The sequence below is a fragment of the Zeus faber genome (genome assembly GCF_960531495.2).
Source record: "Zeus faber genome assembly, chromosome: 6".
Taxonomy (NCBI): domain Eukaryota; kingdom Metazoa; phylum Chordata; class Actinopteri; order Zeiformes; family Zeidae; genus Zeus; species Zeus faber.
The window spans coordinates 9474831-9497019 of NC_137201.1; the positions used below are offsets into that span (position 1 = coordinate 9474831).

At 41.9% G+C, this 22189-nt stretch overlaps 1 protein-coding gene and 1 pseudogene across 2 annotated transcripts in view; both read right to left on the reverse strand.

Moving 5' to 3' along the window:
- Positions 1–229: 229 nt before the first annotated feature.
- Positions 230–6743, reverse strand: LOC307231623 (putative polypeptide N-acetylgalactosaminyltransferase 8; annotated as a pseudogene). The gene is made up of 10 exons: positions 6385–6743; positions 3610–3776; positions 2645–2831; positions 2309–2506; positions 2101–2215; positions 1792–1977; positions 1577–1714; positions 790–882; positions 504–674; positions 230–349 (listed from the first exon to the last, which is right to left on the reverse strand). The product of its transcript is annotated as a putative polypeptide N-acetylgalactosaminyltransferase 8 (transcript).
- Positions 6744–8982: 2239 nt separating this feature from the next.
- LOC307231624 (putative polypeptide N-acetylgalactosaminyltransferase 8) overlaps positions 8983–22189 on the reverse strand; it is a gene marked incomplete at both ends in the record, with an annotated part of 34896 nt that continues 21689 nt past the window's right edge. Inside the window, 4 exons of the mRNA XM_080002388.1 lie at positions 8983–9114; positions 16216–16383; positions 16791–16886; positions 18575–18709. Coding sequence (XP_079858514.1) covers positions 8983–9114; positions 16216–16383; positions 16791–16886; positions 18575–18709 — 531 coding nt within the window. The remainder of the gene's footprint in view (positions 9115–16215; positions 16384–16790; positions 16887–18574; positions 18710–22189) is intronic.

The following is a 22189-nucleotide window of genomic DNA, read 5'->3' on the forward strand; positions in this document are numbered from 1 at the left end:
TTCTAAAATGTACAGATTTGCTGTGGTTTTCCATTAAAACTAAAAAGCAGAAATAACACTAGCCGAGCCATCAGGTTCAGACTCGTCTCAACTATTACTTCACAGATGAGCTTTTTGGCAAAAAGCAGCCTCACTGGAAATTTTATTGAATGTACATGTTGTTGACAAAATACACAAAATTACAGCAATCCTTCAATCTTTGTGGGCAACACACACACACACACAAACTTTAAAAGGGTTTGAGGATGTTCTGGATCTCCCATCTCTGGCCAGTGCAGTCCTGCACGACCAATTTCATGCTCACTATTTCCAAACACCTATTGGTCTGTCTGTTCTTGAACTCTTTGCCCTAAAACAAAAAAGGATCAGAACGGTTACTCTACTGCTCACAGTGCAGTCATAGACAAGCGGTCCTAAAAATGTTATCATACAAAAAACCTCATTGCAGCTCCCTCATCTAAATTGGCTGACTAGTTTTGCTCTCTAACCCCATCTGAATGTACCTGAGTGAAATCCCAGTAGATTCCAATCCCTTTCTGTAGGGAGTCTTTGCAGTTGTAAAGCCCTGGCTCATTGTCTTTGCCGCCGTCGTCTGTCAAACACCGATTTTGATTGTACTTATGGGACTTGATGCCACCAATGTAAAGCTCACCGGTGCTGCGGAAATATGTGTACTGCGGAAGAGAAACGTCCAGGGGATTAAGATACCATTTGCGCCATTCATGAAGTTCGCATTTGTACGGATAAAGATTTAAAAAAACCTCAACCTCAGAGCACTAATGGACTTACTTGGGGTCTGTAGTAGTAGCAGATGAAGGCGATCGGCGTGTGCCCTGGCACTTGACCTTGGTCCACACACATGTTGGCATCGATGTTCTTCAGCTGAAGGTGGGGAAAGTCCAGTTTAAGCAGGTGTGATCAATACAGTCACATACATCTTCCTGATATTGCATCGCTCCCCAAACAGCAGGGCTTAATTTTTATTGAAGAACAGCCTCTCATTCCAAGGACCCCGCACAATCTCTAAACGCAATCTCTTGTTGCCTTGAATGGCAACACGTCTACGTCGATAAACTCACCTGGCTGCAGCCCAGAGTGGTTTCATTGAATTGTAAACTCAATTCAATGACACAATGATGCCCTACACCTGATTAGCAATTATGTTCAAGTATTGTGTGGCATTGCTCCGCCATCATACATTGCCGTGTGGTTCTTCTGCATTAGTGGTCAGTATCAGCTTCTTCTGACCCTTGGTCAATGAGCTGTTTCTTAACAGCTAGCCTACCATTTTTTTTGAAGAGTTTCGGCTGATTAGACACACTGATACACAGGCATTAAAAGAGTGGTGACACTTTTACGCCATTTTACCCCTGAAGAAGCTACAAATCTGTTGTCACCAAGCGTAAAAAAACATTCTTGAACCAGTCTATCTACAGGGAATGAAGTGAATTTAGCAGGTGCATTCAACTACGAACACTAGCCTCTCAGTCGGCCAGGTGTCGGCCTGGCTGTTTAAAAAGGAAAGAGCAGGGTTCCTTAATCGACAGGCGTTTTATGAAAATCGTGGAAAACTCACTACTCCATAGGCCAATATATTGTTCCAGGGATCCAGCAAAGGATACACGTTTTCCAGATACCACTTGAAGGGTTTGCAGTTCAACCTTTCCCTGAGCTTCTTTCTCTCAGTCACATCGCCAATATCGATCCCATGATTCTGCGGAGGGCGGGGACTAGATTAGACTGGCAGACTCGTGAGCAGTAGTTCCAAGAAATCCATTTTGGCAAGAGTACCTTGAAGGGAAGGTTCCATGCCAAGTTGATGTTGTGTTTGTAGTCATCCATCCAAACCTCGGCTACCCTCAGAGCATTCCGCTTCATGGTGATGCTGAGATCAGGCATGTAAGGCTTGTGGTTCCTCTCGATGTGGGCAATCTTGGAGCATGGGACTACCTCGATGCTTCCCCCGCATGTCCACACCTGAAACAGAACCAGTGGCTTCTGTTAGTTACTGTTGACATTTTAATTCACCAGAAGGAAAAACATTTTCGCTAGGCACCGTCACCAGACGAGCAGGCAATGCACATGGAGTCATACACTTACACGAATTCCCAGTTCGACATTTTCTCCGCCGTACACTTTCATTCCTCCATCGAGGACTCCGATTTCTCCAAGGTACTTCCTGTCCGCAACTAGGATGCCCATTATAGATGGACTCCTAAAGATAAAAGCGGGTTACAATGGACGTTGTGCAACACAAATTTTAGCATGTAGGATATGTAAATAAAAAAAATAAAAAAAATTTACTTACTTCCCGGGCATGGATTCATCATTGAGCTTGTACCATTCAGGCCTAAAGCTCTCATACATGCACCACAGAGCCCAGTCGAAGGCGTGTGACGCAGGGACGTATTTCACAACCTCCAGGTCATGGAAGTTCACCCTGTCAAACACTGGAGACACCACGACTGTGCGATCCCCCTTAATTTGCGTCAGCAAGGGCTCTGCCCTGGAGCACACGGGAATGAGAGAATTCATGTCTCATCTAAGGTTTTGAATCCACCGTTCTTTGTGGACATCGAAATGCTTTGTATTGCCCCTCTGTTCTATACCATCCAAAAATGACCTGGAGGTATTAGTGTCTCACCACGTGTTGTGAACTTCGATGTGAGCATCCAGGATGGCCACCACGTCAGTGGTGGCCGCCCCCCACCCAGAGATCCTGGCCGTCGTCAAGCCCAGTTGCTCACTGTGTCGCACCCTGACCATGCGGAGACCAGGGTTTTGGTCTTCGATTGACTTGATGTATAAATCAAGGGCCGCCTTCAGGTCCTCTGAGACGATGGGGGAGGGAAAGTTTTAATACCTGGACCGTAGGCTAGACTGTTTTGAGTAATTTGTAATACATTTATAAGTTATCAGCATCTCAGGCAACACTTGGACTAGAGATCCTAAAGTTTTAGTTATAACGACTCATTGTTTATACAAATATTTTACTGCAATAATGTAATTGCCTTTTTGTTCATCATAGGGTAACAATACAAAATCTACTATTGCAGAAGAGCTTTCTATTGACTATTCTTCAACCCAACTGATTGAAACACACCAAACTACATCGTATTTATTGCAACATTTCCCAAATTCCGTAGACTTTTACATGGGAACATGATGTTTTGGGGTGTAACGATTTTTACAAAAATGATCATGGTCAGCTCAAATAATTGCGATCGGGGCAATCATGTCATAATTGTGCCTGTTCTCAGCACTGCAAATTGATGGAATTTCCCCTGTTGAAAAAATAATATAGCTTCCAAACACACTCAAAAGCAAAAACCTCTGACCTGATCTTGACCAGACTTGGAGGAGGGCGCATTTGAGCTGGCCAGAAATGATCAATTCAGTGATTTTTATTTATTTATTTATTTATTTATTTTTTCCAAAAAATGAATAGATTATAAAAGGTTCAGTACTGGTCCTCTGATGAAATTCTTTTTTTAAACCGTGAAATTAAAAACTGTGGGCAGTTTACGCCTAATGAGCAAGTATGACCAGTTGGGCCTCTGGATTTGTTGACCATTAGGGCTCATCTGCTTAACACATGCGCAAACCAACCGTTACTGCTGTGGTCGTCCACCAGTATGATTTCTTTCAGCAGGTGTTTGGGAGTGCGGTCAATGATGCTTCAGATGGCTCTCTTGATGATTGACAGGGCTTCATCCAGGTAGATCAATACCACGGCGAGGCTTGGCAGGTCCTTGGAGTACACCTTCTTCAAACACCTATGTGGAAGACTCAAAGGTTTTTCACCGAACATCGGTACATTGTCCACAACCTAAACAAATCGCAGGGAAACTAAAAATGGAAAACAGGGTGGCATAATCTTCTATACGCTCATGCTGTGACCTGAGACGATTGTAATGCGCCCCAATGCATTAAGTGGCATGGGTGGGTGTCTACACATTTTCTAATTACAAATAGAAATTTAGGGTGCGGTCATTAATTGCTGTTGGATTCAAAAAAGTTCCTGAATCTGGCAGCGTGTGTCTTTAGTGACCTATACCGTTTTCCTGATGGCAGACAAGTGATCAAGTGGTGACAAGGGTGTGTAATGTGTTTCACAATGTTACAGGTCCTGCTGCAGCATCTGGACTGGTAAATGTCCTCCAGAGGGGCCATGGGGAGCCCAGTGATACCCTGGGCAGTTTTTATCACCCTCTGGAGAGCTGCTCTGTCAGCTGCTGAACAGTTCCTAAATCAAACAGTTGGCACTAGGTCAGTAAGTCAGTATGCTTTCTACCAAACAGCAGTAGAAAGACTCCAGCAGTTTTGCAGACAGATGGGCCTTCCTCAGTGTTCTGAGGAAGTAAAGTCTCAGCCTTTTTTACAACTGCAGCAGAGTTCAGCCCATTTAAGGTCCTCACTAATGTTGACCCCCAGAAACTTAAAACTAGGCACCCTCTCCACCTCCTCTCCCCCTATTTCCAGTGGCTCGAGGCTCCGCTCTGTCGCCTGAAATCAATGATGATTTCCTTTTTGTTTTATTAATGTTCAGAGAGAGGTTGTTGTGGGCACACCAATCAGATAGTCTGTGCACCTCATCTCTATAGGCGACCTCCTTCCCATTTGAGATGAGCCCCACCACGGTTGTATCGTTCGCAAATTTTATGATGATATTTGCGGGGTGGTGAGGCAAGCAGTCATGTGTACAGGGCTTAGAGGAGCGGTCTCTCCTTCTGCTACAGTGACTGTTGGGGGAGACGATCCACGGAGACCCCGGTGCTCTGCTGATTACTGCTGGAATCTCGTACGTGTGTTGGAAAGTACACAAACCCCCAGTTGTTGCGTTGTTCCAATATAAATTAGCGATTTATGGGTGTAGTGAATCGTGTTCGGTCTACCCTGGCACAATTTGCACCATACAAACAGAAATAAAACGAAAAAACAGTAAAATCTAGGAGAGCTCACAGCCGCAGTGTCCTTGCACGCAGCCATCACGCCCAGTCGCCTGGCAACCAGCGACAAAAGAATGCAAAAGCACATAGTGAACCACAATCACCACATCAAACCACCAGATCACAGCACACTCCTTTCTACCTAATGTAGCTTCAAGTATTCAGTTAACTGAGAAAAATCTTAAACTTCTCCTTAAATTATTTTCTAGCCATCCAAGGCGTTGGATAGTGCCCTGTGCATCATGTTTCTGCTATTTGGACAATCAAATCGAATAATACCATAATGAAATGCACGCGGGCGCACACCAAAATATTCAAATTTTCACTACAGATATTTCACAGCCATTTTCACAATCATGCTGCATTGAATTGATTGTGATTTTTAATTATCAATAATAGACGACTTTTCACAAACGGCAATGACCAGGCGTGGCTATCTGCAAAAAAACGAGTGTTCAGAGAGCGCGAGCAGAGTAATTCTTCAATGAATGAGCGCATGAATCAAAATCAAATTCTGTTGACTTGTCATCCAAAAACAGTCCTCAAGTCCACCGGTTGGAAATAATCGTCTGAAAAGTGTCATTGGGAAATTAAGCCCTGTATTGGGAAAATGGGGGGGGGGGGGGGGGGGGAGGTTGGAAATGCACTGTTAAATAAAAATACATTCAATGACGCAGTATTGTGAAAATGGTCAATATTAATTTGACCCTTTCCATATATTTCGAAAAAGAAAAGTACATTTAATGGTTTTAATTGTGCTTAGATGTTTCCTTGAATAAATTGGTCCGCCATGCGGTTCAATTGACACCTGAATTGTAAAAATACAAGCCCCCCACCTCCAACTACAAACAGGTTTTTTTTTTCCCCTTGAAAAAATGTTCTGCCTACATGTTTTTTTACAAAATTTGTATTACCGTATTTAAAACAAATTAATAAAACATTTTACTTAAACTCTTGTACTAGTATATATGTCCAACGCGCGTGTGTGCATATGTATGTGTGTATATATGTACACTATTTTTCATACACATTTTATCTATATCTCAAATGTTATAAGTGCAGTACTGAAAAATAAATCCCTGATGATGAGTTATTGGATAAACTTACAATAATCCTTCGAAGTTGTTTAATGTTTTTTTTTATATTTACACATTTTTATTTATATTTGTATGGACATAGTTATGTACATTTTTCTTTTTTTTCAAATGTTGCTTAATTTCTACATTATTTACTGTCAATACTGTACTGTCTGTATAAGTATGTGCCATTGAAAACCGGAGTAAAATTCCTTGTCTGTGTAAGCGTATACCTGGCCAATAAAGCCCCATTCTGATTCAGGGTTTTCTCAATTTAAATGTGCATATTAATTTCTCAATTGCACCTATGAAATATGGATTTTACCAATTCAAGCCATTGTAGAGAGAAAGAAGTTAACCTTGGATCCCGGGTGTCGGGTAGATCTCGGCTGATGGGCAGCCGATCACTGAGAAACACATTATATCCATATTTCTCAAACAAAGCCTGTGCCTCTCTCTGCTCGTCCTCAGACAGGTTCTCTCCTCCCCACTCCTTGAACAGGGCCGAGTCCGGGAACAGCTTCCTGGGCTTCCCCGCCTTCTGCGCCGCACGTTCGGCCGGGTTCTTCTGCTCCTCTGGGGCTTTCTGCTCAACGGGTTTCTGGGCCAGCGCCTCGGCCGCAATTCCTTGCACCCCTCGACCTTCTTCAGGCAACTTGTGTATGGCAGTCTGCTTAAGGTCCAAGGCTTTCATCACACTATCTGGCAGGGACAACATCGGATCGAAAGCAGTGATCAGACATGCTTAGACATGCTTTTGCTTATGCAAATAAATCCATACAAATATGTTGCACTTTGAATAAAAAAAAAAAAAGCCCTTTAAAAGACTTCTCCAAGTAAGAGTTTTTTTTTGTTTGTTTTTTTTAAGAATACGAATAGTATTAAGTATATACAGTAGTTAACTATATTGAGGGTTCTTGAGGTGCTTTAATTTTGTCCTCAGAAAATTAAGTACTGGCATACCTTGAAAATAGCCACTTTGGTGATGAAAAGGTCCTTGAAAAAAAAAAAACTGCAACCATTGAAAACCTGTAATATTTCCCCTGGTTTTGTCATTCAAATCGTATTTATTATTTTCAGAATCATGTTTACTCAGTCCTTGCAAATTAAAAAATAACGCTTCAAAATGCACTTTAAAGACCTCAAAACATTTTGTCATACCAGAATGAACTCTGAATAGGCCACAGTAATTTATATTAGATTATATAATTGATCATCCAGATTGTTAGTAGTACAGATTTATAATCCCAGGTGGTATTACAATAACCAAAGTATAATATAGTATAAAGGATAGATAGATTCCAAAGTAAAGGAAAAGAACTGGGGGGGCGGTGAAAAAGATGCTGGCAGTGCATCAAGCACTGGAAATTATTTTGCAGAGTAGTTCTGTGTAGTAGCTTGAATAAAATTGGACCCAATTCTGTCAGCATTTTAAATTTGTAAATTCCTCCCTGCAGGGGTCCAGTTGTAATAATCATTTATTCTTCCCTGCAAAGTTGAATGCTGTCTTTGGGTCGTGGAACAGAGTGCGACTAAAATACATTAGCGATCTTTATATTGATGGTGCCTTTGCTCGCTTTGAGACCCTATCTGGTAAATTTAACCTGTCTAGTTCAAACCTTTTTAGATATTTTCAAATACGCCAATTCTTAAAAACCCAAAATGCACAATTACCAACTAAAGCTGCATGGATACACTTCTTGAAGCTTTTTTCACAGATCTATATTGCAATATTAAGTGCGCCTGGGAGAAGGAGTTGGGTACACAGCTTGATGACTGGTGGGAGAGGGCTATTGCATTGGTCAACTGCTCTTCCTCTTTCGCCCGTCTGAGACGAATCCAAGCCAAGGTTCTGCGTTAAATTAATCTCTCCAAATTTAAAATTTCTAAATGTTACCCTGAAGTAGATGACAAATGCGACCGTTGGGCAAAATCCCCAGCTGACCCAACAGTTTCTGGTCCTCCCCTTTTAAAATAATTTCTGAAGTCATTGGGGGGAGGTCCTATACCTTATGTAGGGATAGCTATTTTTGGAGTGCACGACTTGAAGACTTCACATCGAGACAACTAAACATTATTGCTTTCAGTTCACTTCTTGCTCACAGAAGGATATGACTTCTTTGTTATCATCCCTGAGGGAGGACATGTTCCTTTAACTAGAAAAAAAAATAATTTGCCATTCGTGGATCAGCCCAGAAATTTTACTCGACCTGGCAGCCCTTTTATCTTATTTAGACCGAATAACACTTCCCAATGAATAAGACCACTTGTATTATTTGTAATATACATTTTAACTGGATGCTGTTTATCTGTGTAGACTACTATTCTTATGGCATATGAGACATAAGCGTGACTTATGTAAATAGAAATGACTACCAGTTCTACTACTTCATTTGTACATGGTGCTCTGGACTTGATGTCCCTGAGCTTGGTTGTTATGAGATGACTGAATGCATCTTGTTTGGACCATTGAGCATTTGATGTCAAGCTATAGGTTTAGATTTATCTTATTTTTATTCCTCTCATTAATGTTTATTTTACTTATATTTTATTTTTTATCTTTTTTGAATAAGAAATGGGTGAGGGTTAGGTGGGTAGGGCCCAGGGGAAAAATACCAAAATATGCAGGGACTTCCATTTGTGTTGTATTTGTATGTTTTGTTTTTTTTGTTTGTTTTTTTAAGCCTAACGTTCCTCCCAATAAAATATAGTTTTAATCCCAATAACTAGTTTTAATTGCGTTTCTGATAACTATGTATTTATCTAACAAAAATACAATTTTTAATTTGAGGTATTATGATTCATATTAAAAAAAAAAAAAAAAACACTTCCTGATCAGCAACGATGGACAGACTCTATTGGTCAGCAAGTGCTTTCATTTAAATGAAACAAACAAAACAATAAATCTTTCATTTGGGAAGGTGTGACACACAAAACAAACAAAAGCAAAACGTGAGCTAGAAACCTGCAACGAGATGCTGCATCCTCCAGTGCTGGCCACTGCATCTCTGGATGATGAGCTCATAGAAAGAGTTTCCTTGTGCGATCTCCAGACACCTCCCGGTGACTCTGTTCTCTATGGCTTGGTCCTGCAAAACATAATAAAATGAATAGTGATAATCAGTCTGTGCGAAAGAAAAGCAAAATAAATGTATTTTCTTTTATTTTATGCTTATTGGGTTTATTGTACATGACCATTTTTTACATGGCCAGTTTTTCTTTTTACGCATTAGTTATTCCATATGACCATTTTTCCTGTTTATTATTTTAGGTCATTTTATTTTTTATTAAGGGTCTAGCCCAAAGGGCAGCTACCCTATTGTTTTTGTTCTGTTCTTGTTCTTTTTGTTAAATTATTCTTATTCTCACCATTCTCTGGCTGAAAGTGCCTCGCACTCAGAAGATATGAAACCCACGGACACAAAACTAATGAATTGTATTCGGGGCAGTCCAGACATGCTGTGGTCCAAGTTTGATTCACAACAGACTATATCCGTAGGAGGAGTTGGTAGAAAAACGGCACGAGAACGGAAGGAACCGGAAGTAGCGGAGAGGAGGGACCGGAAGTAGTGGAGCAGAGTGATTTGTGACATCATCCAATTTGTGACCCACCACAGCAAAACTCGCCATCTCGCGCATTTCTAAAATCACCAGGAGCAGCCAAATAAGTTTAAAGAACCCTTTCTTGAAGGAAAATAAGATTTTTCCAGATTCATGTTCATTTGTGTTTTTCTTTTTATCTCTCAAAGTATTATAAAAAAATCGAGTTTGATTTATAAAGAGTAGAAAAATGTTAAACCGTGGAGTTAAATATTCCCATTCGATTACAGGGGGAAACGCAGTTCACTTACCGGGACGCTGAACGACGATCAATGGTTTCCTTTAAAGTGCCCGTCCAGGTGAAGATCATTCATTCATATTCCATGTGAGGTGAATTCACAATGTGAAACCCTTTTGATAGAGTTCAACCTTTAAATCTTACGCGTTTGAACCACACACGGAGACGTGGTTGTGGAGGGGGCGTGTCACTGACGTCACCGTCACTTCCGTAAACAAGACAAGGATCCGGTTTCATTTGTCTGTGAAAACTTTAATTTCCCTGTGTTGTTATTGATTACGAGAAGCGGGTGGAGGAAGATCTAAATCATATTGCGGACCTTAATCTGACCAGTGCGATAAATCCAAGTCAGTGTAAGCAGCGCGCATTTTCCGCGATGATAGTCAGTTCTCCGACAGCGATAATGAATCTGCTGTTACTCCGTAATTGGAGAACATTTCAAACAGCAGATTTCAACCATTTACCATTCAACCTGAATGTGACGATGAAATCGAAAATATTTTCAAGAACCACCGGAGGACACCGACAATACGCGAAGAAGTTGATGACGTGATGCAGTCCATTAAGGTTGAAATAAAATGATTCCTCTTTTATAAAACAGGTATATTTTTACAGTTAGATAAAAGCTTTTTTCAAAACAAAAATACGTTCAACGTTCCCTCAAAACACAAGAACAAAGCAGTGATTGGCCCATTCCACAGTATGTTAGTTAGCCATGTGGCTTTGGCTACGTCATTTGCATTCTGATGAGAGACAGCAGCAAGTGATGCTGCATTTTATAGAAAGTCGGAAAACTATAATTTGTGTCGGTAGGAAGTGATGCTGTGTTCCATGGGAACTCAGAAAACTGTAATTTGTGTTGTTAGTGTGGTGTCGGTAAGCATTGTCCGTCACTGCACCAAACAGTCACATGAAAACACTGCAGAGTCCCTACTGGTCACAGACAATCGTCACTGGGTCAGTGCGTCATCATTGCACGTCATGGCACACGAAATACAAGCAGTTTATCAACAGTCCGAGCAGAGAGGAGAACACAGTGGATCACCGTCCACAACGATATATGACGTCTTAGGGTCAGTGATCCAGACTGTATCAGTCTGGATCACTGACCCTAAGACGTCATATATCAGCCTCTGAGAGTACAGATCTATGCTGACATGCACCACAGTGAGTTATAACAATGACAAGCCTGGGTTTACAGCCATATGCAGACAACTCAATTTGAAAAAAGGAGGAGGCATTTAAGGGAAGGGAATTACTTCGAAAAACATAGATTAATATTAGTCCCTCCATAATAAGTCAAGTTCCAAAGTAATGGAACTCGACAATAAGTGTTCTATTTCATCGTCAAAGCCAGATTTCTTGCCATTATAACATAAGATTGTATTCCATTACAGACAATAAATTTGGTTATGTCATGTTGAATTGCATGATTTGGTTATACAGTGGTACCTTGACCTACGACTGCATCTACTTATTTGTATCGACTTGCAACTGACTGCTCCAAGATACGACCGTGGAAATTTGCAGTTGGCACGTCGGCGGCCAGTCAGCAGTCAGTCAGCGGGCGACCTGCATCGTGTGTGCTCGTAGTTCGTGGCTTATCAATATTTTTTTCAACCTTACTGTGTTTGTGCTGTGTATTTTGTTTATTTTCACCCTTCATGATTTCATAATTTATATGGGAAAAATTGCTTCGACATACGACTGTTTTAACATACGACCGTTCTTATAGAACGAATTACAGTCGTAAGTCGAGGTACCACTGTATACTGTAGTAGAAACTGCCCTAATGATCACGGTTACAGTTATCAACCACTTATATGGATCAAAAAGCTTGGGACAGAATCATTCCTATACAACTGCTGTTTAAATAATTAGCTTTTATTTTAAAACTACAGTAATTCTGTTTTTTTTTTTACTTTACTCCCATTATATGTTGCCTCACAGTAACCAGTTTGCAGTGGCAGCGCTACGCCGGGGCTTGCCGGTGCTATAGCCCCCTCGGGGTTTTGTTTGCATGTTTGCACATGGACACAAAATGACCGAGATGATGTTTTGAACTAGACAATATTTTGCTCTAGATGATGTTTTGATCTAGACGATGTTTTGCTCTAGATCAACAGTTTTGATCAACAGTGCATGACAGACAATGTCTGTCAAGCATCGTCATCTGGTCATCTACAAAATTACCAACTTGATGACAAATATTTCTGCCATCCAACCACAATTTATCACAGGTGGCAACTTCTGTGTCAGGTACAGCAACAACAATATGGTGACTGACATTAGCAAGTTAATAGTCTAAAATCTAAAATAGTAAAAAAAGAAAATGAAGGTGAATCATTTCTTTATTTACCTTGCTTAAGATGGCTTAGTTTGTGTAACACATACATCAAAAATATCAGGGTGTCGTTATTTTGTCCAGCTGTTTTGGACAACTGTTTAATAAAACAATTATCTGTCTTGTTTTGTAATTTCTTGTCCAAATTTCATAATTACTCTGCTTTACAACTTACAAACAACATTAAGACTGTAAACTCAGCTATTTAGAACTGTTATTTAGAACTGACTGATCTCATACAACACTTATGTCACATTACAACTTAAAATTAATGGTTGATATCTGGTTGAAATCTAAATGCTTCATACATAACATGTAATTCCACAAATCCAACATGAAAGTTGGATTTATGGAATTACAGTACATGGACATCACTACATGATGTTTATAACTTCAGCGGATTTTGCTGCATTACAAAAAAAAACATGTTACATGTGGCTAAAACAAATAAACTGAACCCCATGTATTGCTGCCTGCAGCTATATTAATTATTATTATTATTATTATTATTATTATTATTATAGCAGCCATTCTCCGGCTGAAGGTGCAGAGTGCTCAGAAACCGTGAAACCCTTGGACATGAAACTAATGAATTGTATTAGGGGCAGTCCAGAGATCCTGTTTTCCAAGTTTGATGAACATTGGACCATATCTGGGGGTTTCTGTATGAGCGGAGGAACCAAAAGTAATGGATCAGAGCGCATTGGGACATCATCTTTTAATTTGGCATACATGTATGTGTAGGTTATGACTATGAGCCGCTGCAGTACGTTTTATTCTCCTTTAAACAAAGCGCAGCACATTAATAACCACATTTAATTGAACAGTCTTCAATTGATCCCATTATTACCATTGGCACAACAGCTGCGACTAACCTGGACCGCATGCAATGCTCCCTGCAGCATAGGTCTTATTAACACAAAACACAAATGTGCATGGTTAATTCTTAGTGAAATAAATAATAAATAATGTCCCTAATTACCATAACCCAGAATTTCGCACGGGCAATTTGCACATTTTTTAGGTAATTGGGCCTAGGATCAGTGTGGCTGTATGCCTGTTGCTCATTAGCGCAATCAACAAGCAACAGTTAAAACCCCCATCCCCACACACACAGGAGAGGAGCCCTTGTCATGATATGTTGTACATCTGCTCCAGGCTTGTTCCAGCTTACCCACTCTCTATAATAAAACAGGTTTTTTCAACCCCATCGCCTGTGTCTCTGTACCAGAGAGGCACAGAAAATGCCACTCAGGTGGTGTGTGGCAGGCGGAACTGCCACAGTAACATAAGGTATGAGCCATAAACTATATGCCTGTATTGTTATTGCATTGTTATTAATTTGGTGAATTTATATATCTATATCTATATCTATCTATTTATATATCCACTTCTCCAGGCTCTCCTCAACCTGCTCCCTACTCTCGCTACAGATCACAATGTCATCCGCGAACATCATAGTCCACAGAGACTCCTGCCTGATTTCATCTGTTAACCTGTCCATCACCATTGCAAACAAGCACCACCTCCAGTTTCAATGCCTTCGTCACGCCTACCGCACACCTTACTACTGTCCGACTGCCCTCATACATATCCTGTACCACTCTTACGTACTTCTCTGCCACCCCCGACTTCCTCATGCAATACCACACTTCCTGTCTCGGCACCCTATCATATGCTTTCTCTAAATCCACAAAGAATGCAGTGCAACTCCCTCTAACCTTCCCTGTACTTTTCCATCAGCATTCTGTAGCACTCTTTCCTGGCATGAAACCATACTGCTGCTCGCTGATCCCCACCTCTCCTCTTAACCTAGCCTCCACTACCCTTTCCCATAGCTTCATGCTGTGGCTGATCAACTTTATTCCTCTGTAGTTACTACAGCTCTGTACATCTCCCTTATTCTTAAAGATGGGTACCAGTACACTTCTTCTCCACTTCTTCGCCATCCTCTCCCTTTCCAGGATGGTGTTAAACAGTGTCATTAGGAATGCCACTGCCATCTCCCCCAAACATTTCCATCTGGGCCAACTGCCTTTCCACTCTTCATCTTCTTTACTGCTGTTCTCACCTCATCCTTGCTAATTTGCTGCACTTCTTGATCCACTATCCCCACATCATCCACTCTTTTTTCCCCTCTCATTTTCTTAATTCATCAACTCCTCAAAGTACTCCTTCCACCTTCTCAACACACTCTCCTCACTAATCAGCACATTCCTATCATTATCCTTTATCACCCTAACCTGCTGTACATCCTTCCCAGCTTGGTCCCTTTGTCTTGCCAATCGGTACAAGTCCTTTTTCCTTCCTTACTGTCCAACCTCTCATACAACTCGTTGTATGCCTTTTCCTTTGCCTTTGCCACTTCTCTCTTCACCTTGCGCCGCATCAGCTTCTACTCCTGTCTACTTTCTTTATCTCTCTGACTATCCCATTTCTTCTTCACCAACCCCTTCTGCTCTCTGCTCTCCTGTACTGTACCTGTGTCATTCCACCACCAAGAGTCCAGGTCTTCCTTCCTCTTCCCACATGATACACCGAGAACCTTCTTGGCCGTCTCCCTCACCACTTCTGCAGCTGTTTCCCAGTCATCTGGTAACCGTTCATTCCCACCTTTTGCCTGCCTTACCTCTTCCCCCATTTGCATGCAACACTCCTTCTTTTTCAACTTCCACCATTTTATCTTTGGCTCTTCTTTCACTCTCTTCCTCTTCTTGGCCTCCAGAGTCATCCTACAGACAACCATCCGATGCTGCCTAGCAACACACTCCCCACCACTTTGCAGTCACTAATCTCTTTCAGATTGCACCTCCTGCATAAGATGTAGTCCACCTGTGTGCAGCTTCCTCCACTTTTGTATGTCACCCTGTGTTCCTCCCTCTTCTTGAAATACGTATTCACAACAGCCAATTCCATCCTTTTGGCAAAATCCACCACCATCTGTCCTTCCACATTCCTCGCCTTGACACCATACCTGCCCATCACCTTCTCATTACATATGTCTCTGATCCCTTCGCTAACATGCCCATTGAGATCTGCTCCAACCACCACTCTCAGAAGAACAATCTTTATTTGTCACACAGCACACCACACTACAACACATGCACGCACACACACACACACACACATGCACATGCTTTGGATGGTGGTGAAATGAGGCCTCTGCGTTTAACCCATCCTGGCTTGTCCTTCCTCTGGGGGCACAGCCAGGAGCAGTGGGCAGCATACGTAGACGCGCCCGGGGACCTGGTGATGAGTGTCCATCGCTGGTCAGACGATGATGTGTGCATGTTTTTGAGGGGGGGTCCTTACTGACGTGAGGTGGAGGAAACCCCATGTGAGCACGGGGAGAACATGCAAACTCCACACAGAAAGGCTCCTATTTGGGAGATAACCCGCCGGAACACAGGGCCAACAGCGCCCCAGGCGGGAATCGAACCCAGGACCTTCTTGCTGTGAGGCAGCAGTGAATTCAGAGAATTCTTCTTTCTCTTCCATCTCACACCCAACTTGGGGAGCATATGCACTGACCACATTTATTATACCAATTTATATATATTATTACAATATGGTCTGTCCACTTCATAGGAAACCTGTTTCCATGGCAGCGATTTCCTTCCAAGGTCCCGATAAAACCGTAAGGACGGGTTGTAGAGCTTGGGGAATTTGGACACCGCTAAAATCTGTTTTTCCTCCATATTGCACAGACACTTCCTGTTATTATTGTGTATAGGGTTAACTGTCAGGTTTTATTATAGATTTCACATTTTACCATATATTGCCTGTTTATTTGTTATAGTTTGGATTCTCTTGCTTTATTATTATTGCTTATTTGATGTGAGTTGCTCTGACGATATAATTTCCCTCAGGGAATGAATATAAGTATCTATATCTATCTATAGGAAAACCTGAAGTACCAACAAGGCTAGTGTGGAGCCCCGCCTGAAAGTAACATAAGGTTAAATTAAGCTATGACCTTTGGACTCAACGTTGCTGCACGGATCTTACTTGTTTGAAGTCCCAGTGCATGTTCAGTCCGCCCCGCTTCGCCAGTTGACACTGCTGCAAAGTGGGAGTGCTGCCTGTGCCTGGATCCACTAGGCAGCGGTTGCTGTTGAATCGGTGAGATTGAAGCCCCCCGATGATGATCTCGGCGTCCGCGGTGTAGTAGCACAACTGGGGTGAGGTGAGACCAACTCTTTAGACGGCGAGGGATGGAACATGCAGTGCCTTGAAAAAAAGTATTTGCCCTCTCTTTGATGACCTCTATTATAGAATCTTTGTCACAGACTGTTTTCAGATCTTTAGACAAACTGTAATATGAGATAAAGGGAACCCGAGTAAACATGTAACACGTTTGAAAAATATATTATACAATTTAATTAATAAATAAAACTCCTCAAATTCCCATGTAAACAATGTGAAAAGTCATCACCCCCTTAAAATTAATGACTGGTTGCACCACCTTTAGCCGTAACCCTTCCTATAATTAGATTACACATCGCTGTGGAGGAATTTAGCCCACTCGTCTTTGCAGAATTGCTTCAATTGAGACACGGAAGGATTTTGGAGCATGGGATTACCTGAGGCTGATAGAAGTGGCAGCCGTACAGGATGGGGATGTTCCCAGGAACGGCTCCCTGGTCCACACAGTGATCCTTAAGGAGGCTGTTCTGTAGCTGATAGTTAATACATAGGGGTTTTTTTTACACTACTAATACTCTTTCACTCACGTGATCGATTTTGGGTGTACATTTCTTAGAAGAAAAATATATACAGTGGTACCTTGATTTACAAGTGCACTAGCATACGAGTTTTCCGAGTTAGGAGCCGTCGTTCTGTCGATTTTTTTGTATTGATTTGCGAGCAAAAATGTGAGTTACGAGGAGCGAGCTTGAGGTACGCAGCATCCCGCGTCTCACTTCTTCACTTCACGTGGTTACCAGACCGTGGAAGTATCTCTTTTGTGTTTTGTGCTCGCGTTTTGTGCTTTTTGTGCAGTTATTTTGCTAAATTTGTTTTTTTCAAACCATGGGTCCTAAGAAAGTAAGTGCTGAGAAGATGATTGAATTGATGATTGTCGATTGAATTAAAGCATGAAATCATAGAAAAACATGAGCGATTCTCTTCGACATTGCCTTTTATTATGTTTTATTATGTTTTTATACAATATTTGTTATTTATAAATACATTTTTCTTATTTAAAAACACGTAATAAAAAAAATTGGGGTGGTTTTTTGGGGGCTTTAATGGATTAATGGCATTTCAACTAATTTCAATGGGGAAAATTGATTTGCAATACAAGCTGATTGAATTACGAGCTCTGTCACGGAACGAATCAAACTCATAAGTCAAAGTACCGCTGTATAGAGGTAGGAAGTATGGGAGAAATGTACTATACATTTAAAGGAAATATAATTATAATGTACTTGTCAGGATCCTGCCCTGTGCCTGCTTGTTATGTCTCTTTCTGTCTCCCGCTATCTCTCTCTAGCTCCCTCTGTCTGTCTCTAGGTCCCTCTGTCCCTTTCTGGCTCCTATTGTCTGTCTCTAGGTCCCTATGTCCCTCTCTAGCTCCCTCTGTCTGTCTCTGGTTTCACATCCCTGACGCCGCACACCTGTCCCCAGTCAGCAATCTCACCATCTGTCTTCACTTTCCTCGTCTCTCTTGTATTTAACTTGGTCCCCATTCACTGTCTCCGTCAGATTGTTGTGTCTGTTTGCATATTGAATTCTCGTTCCTTTCCACAGTGTTGATTCCCAGACCCTGATTACCTGCCTGTTCCCTTGATTCCCTGGCGATTTTCCTGTTGACTTCCACTGGTTTTGACCCCTACCTGTTCTACAATAAATCTTGCACCTACTCCTGAGCCTATTCATAACATATTCATAACAGTACTATACATATAAAGAAAGTATCATCATTATCTTGCCTATATGAGGGAAATAAGTGTGGAAGAACACTGAATCACTGTATGTGTGTGTGTGTGTGTGTGTGTGTGTGTGTGTTTCACAGAGGCGAAAGATAAACTACAGCCACGTACATTTCACGGATGTGAAAGATAAACTACAGCTACGTACAGAGCATGTGTGTACAGTAAAAGATAAACATGTGCCCAAACAAGGTAAGGAGTGCATGGGATGATATGACAACATGTAGAAGATGGATCTACAGAGTAGAGGATAAGAGTTGTAACCTGAGCGAATAATATAGCTTTTCTGCAGAACTGCTCAGGCCTTTGTATCACTTGTTTAAAGTGATAATAAAGGTCTTTTTGAAGTTAATTCCTTGGTTTTCTGGTCTCTCTCTTAATTTGTTAACAGAAATGGCTACTTATGTATTTCTATTGGGAAGACTGATTCTTACCGCGCCATATGCCAAGACATCCCATGGATCGAGACTGGGATACACATTTTCCAGGTACCACTTGAAAGGTTTGCAATTTAGCTTTCTTCTGAGTTCCTTCCTTTCTGACAAATCTCCGGTATCAATCCCATGGTCCTGTGTTGGAAAACAGATGACTTACTAGGCATATAAGCAGTAGCAGAGTAGGCAGGGTGGGTGGGCACAGAGAAAATCATCTGGGCCTAGGCCATTCAAGACCAATCATACTAATAGTTTCCGAAATACATGTTAACCAAAATAGGCCATTACAACTATACTTGCGTGAATGCACCACAGTTAAATCATACAAGCCTTATACATCATCAGAGGTAATATTAGTGGAACCAAGATGGACATTAACAGCATCGCATAGCCTGGTGCGGCGGGCACATATTCACACACACACACACAGCTGACAGATGCAACCGCATCATTAATCAAGCGTATGGTTTGAGGTACACCAACATGACCAGTAACATTAAAATATCATTTGAACATAGCCTGGCACGGCGACCACATAAACCACATACCCACCCACACGCACACACGCACACACGCACACACACACACACACACACACACACACACACACACACGGCAGACACGGCAACATCAGCATAAAATCCAATTTGACACGCAATAACGATATACCCAATAAACAATAGAATTGAAATAGGCAATAGGCTACTACAGTCCGAAATTGTAAATTTGCTCACTTTTGATGATTACAGAAGGAGATGACAGGGCTTGGTGTTGAACACTGAAATTATATCATTATAGTCCAACGATTCAGTCAGTTCTCTTTCAAAGGAGAGCGGTGACAAAGAGTTCAGACTGTATGTCATCATTGATGCCCTGATGCCAGTTTTTACTTTACTCTACTTTACTACAACTGATAGTTGAAAAGAGTCTTTCAAGGTTGTTATGGGTAGGGTGGCAAGGGCCTGTAGGAGACAATTCATTTTGGGAAATATGTCACGAGGGCATGCGTTGAGCACCTCAATAAGTGATGGAAAGGCCCTGTCCACTGACACCAATGTGACTTTTCTCTTCAGCTGCTGTAAAAACAATTAATGTCCTGCATCTCCCACAGCTTTGGAAAAGTGTGTGCTGGCGGGCTGTATTAATGCCTTGTCACCAAAGGTGTTTGACCGAGGCAAGCAAGCAGCATAAACCCATACAGGTCCACCTTAAAACAAATTTTCAGTTCCATGATCTGCCTGTCCAGTATATCATTCCATATGGTTTTTTTAAGCCTGTGTTGTCCTTTACAGATGATGCTTTAACTTCAGTACATTCAACCTGGGTATCATCCAAATTAGCTGGCAACTTCTTCTTTCAAGACCCACTGACGTCCCAGCTAAGAATGTCGATCATCTGTGGGTGTCATTACTATCAAAGTCCTTTTCTGTATTCCTGAATGTAGTTAGATCTCCTTAAGACCTGAGATTAGATCAATGCAATCTGTAACTGATACAGTGGTCGTAGTCACTCATTTCAAACAACTTGTTGAACGTGACTAGAAAATACACTTTTTTTTTCATTCACATTTCCTGAAGTAGAGAGTCGGCTTCAAGTTTTGTGTGGCTGGAGCTTTCAGACAATTCAGTAAGGGTCTCCAAAATTTGGCCAAAAAGTGTCAAGACTTTACTTACTGCCCTTGACCACAAGCTCCATCAGACATCAATTCCAAAGTTGGTTTCCCTGGTAGCAGCTGTTGTTGGATTTCCATGAATCTAGCATGTCTCTCCCTGCCTGGAGATCTCAGGCAGGCAAACGCACACAAACAACACACAACACGGGATCCAGCTGCAACGCCTCCAGTACTTGCAGGATCTTTGCTGATATAGCATTTGCATTCATGTCTCCACTCGCCACAAAACCAAGAGCCCTTTCCTTCAACAGGCCTTTATCTGATACAGACTGCCACAAGCTCTCGTTTTGATCGTCTTTACCCTCGTCTGCCAAAATTGCATAGTATTTATCTGAGTCGTGCAAATCCGTCTTTATATTGCAGATAAGAAGCCATGCTGCGATTTCCAGTACCTCATTCTGGATGTCGAGGTTCGTAATTTTCCTGTTCCTGACAATTCGTCCAATTGCCGTTTTATTTCTGGGTCATATAGTAGTTAGAGATCAGTTTAACTAATTCCAAGAACTTGCCTCTGTTCAATGCCTCTTCCTTTTCATAATGGCCATGCAACAGGATATCTTGTTTGGCACAGAATTACAACTTTATTCTACTCTATTCGGTTCCACAAATGACCTGTGTTGTTCAGGTTGATAATATTTCCCCGTCCTGGCTGATGGCTTTGCTTGTATTCTTTGGTTCTGTCAAGCACTGTAGCATGTACCCTGCTACACTCGCGTTTAACACAAAATTGGGAAAAAAAGTTTCAAGTCTTTGAAGCCAGTTTTTATGAATCAGCCCCCAGTGGCTGCTTTGAGGAAATGGCAATATACCTTACAGTACAAAACAGTGTCCCTTGAAGTTCAGCACTCTAGCCATGGGAATCTTTCATACCAACGGGCTGAAAACCTCCTAGCTTTGGCTGCTATAGTTGTTATGTGGCGGTCAATATGGCAAACCCAAATGCAAGACACACGGTTTTGGGAGTATGTACGGGGGTTTATTGCGACGCTACAGGGAATCAGGAGCAGGGAACAAAAGGGGGATCAGGACTGGCAGGGACTCACAACCAGGCAGAGAATCCGGACTCAGGGGCCAGGGGTTCACGGGTTCACGGGTTCAGGGGTTCAGGGGTTCAGGGGTTCAGGGGTTCAGGGGTTCAGGGGTTCAGGGGGCCAGGACACAGGGAAGAACCGACACTAACAGAGTGAATGGGACCAGGTTAAATACAAGAGAAGTGACGAGGAAGGTGGAGACAGGTGGCGCGATTGCTGACTGGGGACAGGTGTGCAGTGACAGGGAAATGAAGTGACACCAGACACAGACAGATCGAGACAGAGGGAGCCAGAAAGGGACAGAGGGACCTAGAGGCAGATAGAGAGCGCTAGAGAGGGCTAGAGGGAGACAGAGACAGACTCAGAGCAGACAGAGGTACAGAGGTACAGAGGAAGCCAGAGACAGACAGCCAGGATCAAGGCAGGGGAAGGATCATGACAATAGCGGTGACTGGGAATGAACTACGTCCGGGAGGGGAAGAGCATGCTGTGATCTCGCAAGAAGACGGAAGTGAGTACAGATCCAACATGGCGGCGCCCAGCTGCAAAAACGAAAACTCAGACAATCTGCTCCAACTCAACAACAAATAACAAAGCGAATTACAAAAAATATAAAAATAAAGAAACACACTATGCACACTACACAAATCCAAAGTGGAGGACCTTGAGGCTTATATTGATTATTATTATTATAACGAGTATGTCATGGAAGAAGATCAGGACCGTGACAATCCAGCTTAAAAGGAAGAAGGCAGACTCAACTACCGATACAGATGATCTAATTGATCTAATTCCTAGTGCTGTAGAGGTTAGGGTCTTGGATGAGATTAACAAGAAGCTGGACATGCTTGGTCCACTCCTCCAAGACATTTACGAGATCAAAGCCAGCCTTGATTTCCTGCAACACACGGT